The sequence below is a fragment of the Nicotiana tabacum genome, chromosome 7 (assembly GCF_000715075.1).
Source record: "Nicotiana tabacum cultivar K326 chromosome 7, ASM71507v2, whole genome shotgun sequence".
NCBI lineage: Eukaryota > Viridiplantae > Streptophyta > Magnoliopsida > Solanales > Solanaceae > Nicotiana > Nicotiana tabacum.
Window position 1 is genome coordinate 168,244,412 of NC_134086.1, and position 6,719 is coordinate 168,251,130.

The following is a 6,719-nucleotide window of genomic DNA, read 5'->3' on the forward strand; positions in this document are numbered from 1 at the left end:
CCGCGAAGATGTATTTGGATTTGCGGCAACATTATTGGTGGCGGAGAATGAAGAAGAATATTATAGCATATGTGGCTCGTTGTTTGAATTGTCAGCAGGTCAAGTACGAGCATCAGAGGCCTGGTGGTTTATTTCAGAGGATTGAGCTTCCCGAGTGGAAGTGAGAGCGGATCACTACGGATTTCATTATTGGACTCCCGCAGACTCGGAGAAAATTCGATGCAGTATGGGTCATTGTTGATAGGCTGACCAAGTCAGCACATTTCATTCCTCTGGCAATCTTCTATTCATCCGAGAGGTTAGCTGAGATCTATATCCGGGAGATTGTTCGTCTTCATGGTGTGCCTGTATCTATCATTTCGGACCGAGGTACGTAGTTTACCTCGCTTTTCTAGAGAGCAGTTTAGCGAGAGTTGGGCACCCAGGTTGAGTTGAGTACAACATTCCATCCTCAGACGAACGGGCAGTCCGAGCGGACTATTCAGATTTTGGAGGATATGCTCCGAGCTTGTGTCATTGACTTTGGAGGCTTGTAGAATCAGTTTTTGCCTTTAGCAGAGTTTGCCTACAACAACAGTTATCAGTCGAGTATCCAGATGGCTCCTTATGAGGCTTTATATGGTAGGCGGTGTCGATCTCCGGTTGGGTGGTTTGAGCCGGGAGAGGCTCGATTGTTGGGTACAGATCTGGTTCAGGAGGCTTTGGACAGGGTCAGGATTATTCAGGATAGGCTTCGTACAACTCAATCCAGGCAACAGAGTTATGCAGACCGCAAGGTTCGAGATTTGGCATTCATGGTAGGTGAGTGGGTATTGCTTCGAGTGTCGCCTATCAAGGGCGTGATGAGATTTGGGAAGAAGGGAAAGCTTAGCCCTAGGTTCATTGGCTCGTTTGAGATTCTTGATCGAGTGGGAGAGGTGACTTATAGACTTGCATTGCCATCGAGTTTATTAGCCGTGCACCCAGTGTTTCATGTGTCCATGCTCCGAAAATATCACGACGATCCATCCCACGTGTTAGATTTTAGCACTGTCCAGTTGGACAAGGACTTGTCTTATGAGGAGGAGCCGATAGCTATTCTAATCGGCAGGTTTGTCAGTTGAGGTCGAAGAGTTTTCCTTCTGTTCGTGTTCAGTAGAGAGGCCAGCCCGCTGATGCATCGAGATGGGAGTCCGAGTCCGATATGCGGAGCCGTTATCCTCATCTTTTCCCCGACTCAGGTACTTCATTCTTCTATCTGTTCGAGGACGAACAGTTGTTTTAGAGGTAGAGAGTGTGATGACCCAAAAGGTCATCACTTGTTTTAAAATGAAACTTCCATGTTTTGAGGCCTTGAAAACCTCATTTAGAGTCACATCGATTTGCGTGCACAATCCGGGCGCGTATACGGAAAGCTTAAATATGAAATTTTGTGAAAAATGATAAGTTTTGACTATAAAATGAATAAATTTGACTTCGGTCAACATTTTAGATAAACGGACCCGAATCCGTTATTTGACAGTCCTGGAGGGTCCGTAGGAAAATAGGGGACTTGGGTGTATGCTTAGAATCAAATTCCGAGGTCCCGAGCCCGAGAAATGAATTTTTAAAGGAAATTGTTTTTTGAAAATTTTTAAGGAAATTTGAAATAAAGTTTGATTAGAAAGAGATGATATCGGGTCCGTATTTTGGTTCCGGCGCCCAGTACAGGTCTTATATATGGTTTAAGTCATTTTTGTAAAGTTTGGTTGAAAACGGACGTCGTTTGACGTGATTCAGACCTTAATTGCTAAATTTTATATTGATGAAGTTTGAGAAAAGGTTCTTGATTTTGAGGTTTGATTCATTGTTATTGAGGTTATTTTGGCGATTTTATCGCATGGATAAGTTCGTATGATGTTGTTGAGTTAGTACGTGTGTTTGATTAGGAGCCCCGAGGGCTCGAGTGTGTTTCACATGCGTTTCGACAAGTTTTGAACTTAGGAAAAAGTTGCAGATTTAGAGAAGTTGCAGGTCTCTGAAGCCAGGTCTCGCGGTCCGCGGTGGAAACATCGCAGTCACGGTAGGATTTGTGTGGTCCGCGGTGAGCAAGGCCAAGCCTCCGCGGTGGAGCTCCGCGGCCTTAGTCCTTTTTATGCGGTCCACGGTGGAGCTTCGCGGTCACAGTCCTTTTCATGCGGTCCGCATAGAGGGTCTGAAAGGAGTATATTTAAACGGAGTTTTCAGTTATTTTTCACTTTTCAAGACTCCAAAAACATAAGAGGCAATTTTTCAAATAACCTTTCTTCTCCAAATCAATTGTAAGTCATTTTTAACTAGTTTTCTTCAATCATTAACATCTTTTAACATAATTTCAACTTCAAATCAATTATTTTCATGAGGGAAATTGGGTGTTTTGGGTAGAACCTAGGTTTTCACAAAAAATTTCAAAACAAATTACATATTTGAGCTCGTGGGGGAATGGGTAATCGGGTATTGGTCCTAATTTCGGGTTTGGACCAAGCGGGTCCGGGGTCGATTTTTGACTTTTTGGGGAAATCTTTATAAAACCTATTTTCAAGCATTAAAATTGATTCATTTAACATTTATTGATATCGTTAAGCAAATTGTGGCAAGATACAAGCGAGTTGGTGGTGGAAATAAGAGGTAAAGCGGTAATTGAGGCTTGAATTGTGTTCGTTGCATCGAAGTAAGTGTTTGGTCTAACCTTAGCTTGAGAGATTAAGAGTTGTGTCCTACTTGCTATTTGCTTCTTGTCGAGTACGACGTATAGGCATGGTGACGAGTATCTATACGTTGGTGTCAAGCATGACCGTGAGTCTTATATTGTGATTTTCATGATTTTGTTGTATTATTCATGCCTTGGTGTTTCTAATTGTTGTATAAAGTTTGTGGAAAGAATTGTGACCTATGAATATTGAGGAGCGTTGGTCTAGTTGTATAGCGAAATTGTGAAAGTATAAGTGACAATTGAACTTTTAGAGCATTGGCTCGAGTTGTGAAAGTATAAGTGATAATCGAACCTCTAGAGCATTGGCTCGAGTTGTGAAGTGAATTGTGAAGTAAAATTGAGAACGAGAAGAGTTCATTATGTTGTCACCCTTGCCGGGCTATTGTTGATTTATTTGTTGTTCCCTTGCCGGGATTTAATTGTTTAATTGTTGTTCTCTTGCCGGGATTTAATTGGTGACTTGTTGTTCCCTTGCCGGGATTCTTATTGCAAAATTCCTTTATTTCCTTACCCTATTATTTGTGATTATTGTTTGGGTGAGGAAGAGAGTTACATCACGAAGGGTGATGCCGTGCACATTTTTATTATATGATTTCTTTGGTGAGGACGAGAGTAAAAGCACGAAGGGTGATGCCGTGCATTTATTGATTTCTGATTCCTTGTTGATATTCTAGTTATTGTTGATGCCGGAACTATTATCTCCCTCACAACATGTTTCCCCCTCCCACATTGACTGGTTATTTCTGTATTTCTTTTTCGCTATATATATATATATGAACTGCACAGGTTTATTTGATATTCTGGTCCTAGCCTCGTCACTACTTCGCCGAGGTTAGGCTAGACACTTACCAGCACATGGAGTCGGTTGTGCTGATACTATACTCTCACTGTGTGCAGATCCAGGAGCAACTTTCAGACAGTAGTTGGAGGGCTTCCTTCTGTCCACTCGGAGACCCAAGGTAGACCTGTAGGCGTCCGCAGGCCCTGGCGTTTCCCTCTATCTCTATTTCCTGTTTCATTTCCTTTGTTCAGAAACAGTGTATTGTATTTCTTTAGACCTTGTATGTAGTAACTCTTAGACAGTCTGTGACACTGTGACGCCAGGTTTTGGGGTATTTGAGGTTTTTTAAAAGTTGTAATAGACGTAGCCTTAAGATATATAATTATTGACCTCCGCTTATTTATTTAAAATTCTGTTTTTATCATATTATCGGCTTGTGTTTGTTAAAAGAGGCAAAAAAATGAAAGTGTAGCAAGTAGTTAAGGTTGGCTTGCCTAGCTCCCATTAGTAAGCGCCATCACGACTCCCGAGGGTGGAAAATCCAGGCCGTGACAATAAGAGAGGGCATTAGAGATAGAGTACACAAAATTTGTATGTGTCTTGGAATTAGTGATGAAATCCTTAAGCCAAACAGGAGGCCTTCCTTGTCGAGTAGATTTCCTAGTCTCTCCTTCTATAGATGGTCGTTGTAAGTGTACTTCTTCTGGTCCTACTTCTTCTATGTTTGTCTCAACTTCTGGTTGCAAGATGGCAGGAATGAGATTCTCACTTACTGAAGCATCTGTTGGAATCTCATGGTTCACACCAGACTCTGCATGAACTATGGTTGAATCCAGATTATCTGAAGTCTCATGATCATCACTAGATTCTTCATTGTCTGTACTAAGTCCATATTAGCAGTCTCCACCTCTATAGTGATATTTTCATTAACTGGCACGTGTATGTTCTGAGGTGTAGTTGTAACCACATGTGCTTGTGGTTGATATCTATTTACTTCCATAGCTGGAGGTTGAGAAGGAAATAAATCCTCTATGCAGTCTGAATCAGTAGCTTTCTCAAAAGGCAAAAAATCTGCTCTTTAAATATCACATCTCTGCTAACAAAAACACTTATATTCTCTAAATCATACAACCTATAACCCTTTTGTGTTTCTAAATAGCCAATGAGAATATCCTTCTAAGCTCTAGCTGCAAACTTATCACCTTTGGGCAGGTTACTTGCATAACATAAGCAACCAAACACCCTCAAGTGATCTATTTTTGCTGGCTTTCCAAACAACAAGTCATAAGGAGATTTTCCTTGCAAGATACTAGTAGGCAGTTTATTTATCAAATATACTGATGTTCTTACACAATCACTCCAAAATTTCCTAAGAATTGAGATTTGAAATTTCAAGGCTCTTGCAACCTCCAGTGTATGCTTATGCTTTCGTTCAACCACTCCATTTTGCTGTGGGATGTATGGACAACTACTTTGGTGTATAATTCCTAGAGAAGAAAATAAAGTATTGCATTGAGAGTTGAAAAACTTTGTACCATTATCTGATCTAACAATCTTCACAGTAGCTTCAAACTGAGTATTTATCATTTCAAGAAAGTTCTTAATTACAGTAACTACTTCACATTTAGACTATATAAAGCATAGTCTACCCAAGTAAACCTGTTGTAGTCATATACTATTGTGACAAAATAAAGCTTTCTGTCATATGTAGGTACCTTATGAGGTCCCCAAACATCCATGTGTATGAGTTGAAAATAACTACTTGATATAGTGATACTAAGTAGAAATTGTAGTCGACACTGCCTTGCTAAAGGACATACTTCACAGTTGTTCTCCCTTCCTGCTTGTATCTTATTCTTTAGTTCTGAGATATGCTGCATTGCATTTGTTGATGCATGACCTAGCCTCAGATGTCACAGTGTTGTTTCTCCATGTTCCTTCAAGAAGCTGATGGCTGCTATTGGTAAATTTTCTTTTATCAGGTATAACCCATTATTGTCTCTACCAATCTCCATCACCTTGGCATTATAAAGACCCTGAAATATACAGAAATCAGGATAAAATCCAACTGAGCAACATAATTGCCTAGTGAGCTTAGACACTGACAATAAGTTTAATTTAAAGTCTAGCACATAAAGTACTCCCTCAATAGTTTATTCCTTAAAACTACTGCATCTCTTGTATGTGTAATTTCTGCTCTACTGCCTGTAGGCAATTGTACTCCATCTACTCTATGATCTACTTTTCTAAGGTTATTTAGGGCATCCTTACAATGATCACATGGTGAGTAGCACCTGAATCCATTATCCAAACTTGATCACTAGCAGTTGCATTTAACATTAAAGTAATGATACCTGCAGTATTAGTGGAACACTCATTTGTGGTAGTCTTCTGCAACAAATTTACTAGATGTTTATATTGATCCTCAGTGAAGAAATTTCCTTGTGTGGGCAGTATTGGCACCTGCTTCTCCTCACTAGTTGCACTGTTCACATAAGTTATGCTTCATGTGTTTTGCCTTTTCTTCTTGCTTTTAAAATCTGGTGGATACCCTACTATCTTGTAGCAATTTTCTTCTAGATGTCCTTTGTAACCACAATGATCACAGATTAATCCTATCCTTTTAGGTTTAAACTCATGACCTTTACCAGTAAGCATTGTAAGAGGATCCTTCAATGTATCTGTGACTCCTAGGGTTCTTTGACTTTCTTCTTGTGTAACTATTGCATAAGCTTCATTAACTGTAATCACATGCCTTTTTGCTAAGACATTACTTCGAATGTTACTATAACTCTCGTTCAATCCCATAAGAAACTATAATAGATGAATATTTTTCAGAAGTTCCACTGAAGGCCTAGACTCCTCACAATCACATGAAGCCAAAGGTGCTATGACATCCAGTTCATCCCATAGATCCTTCATCTTCGAATAATAACTAGTGACCGAGTTTGTTCTTTGTCTCAAGGTCACAATAGCAGTCCAAAGATGATATATCCTTGTTAAATTTGACCTATCAAATCTTTCCTGAAAATCAGCCCATACCTTTTTTGCATTCGATGCATATACAATACTAGGCATCAACTCATTCGAAACAGTACTACCAATCCACGATAGAACAATTGCATTATATTTTTCCCATTGCTCTACTAATTCACCTTTATACATACGTTTTACACACGATCCATCCACAAATCCAAGCTTGCTCTTTCCCCGGAATGCCAATTTCAT

At 39.9% G+C, this 6,719-nt stretch overlaps 1 protein-coding gene across 1 annotated transcript; it reads right to left on the reverse strand.

The window, feature by feature from the left end:
• Nucleotides 1–6,305: 6,305 nt before the first annotated feature.
• Nucleotides 6,306–6,719, reverse strand: LOC142162417 (uncharacterized). Its single transcript, XM_075218765.1, has one exon. It carries the CDS (start codon nt 6,717–6,719, stop codon nt 6,306–6,308), a length of 414 nt encoding a protein of 137 aa, XP_075074866.1.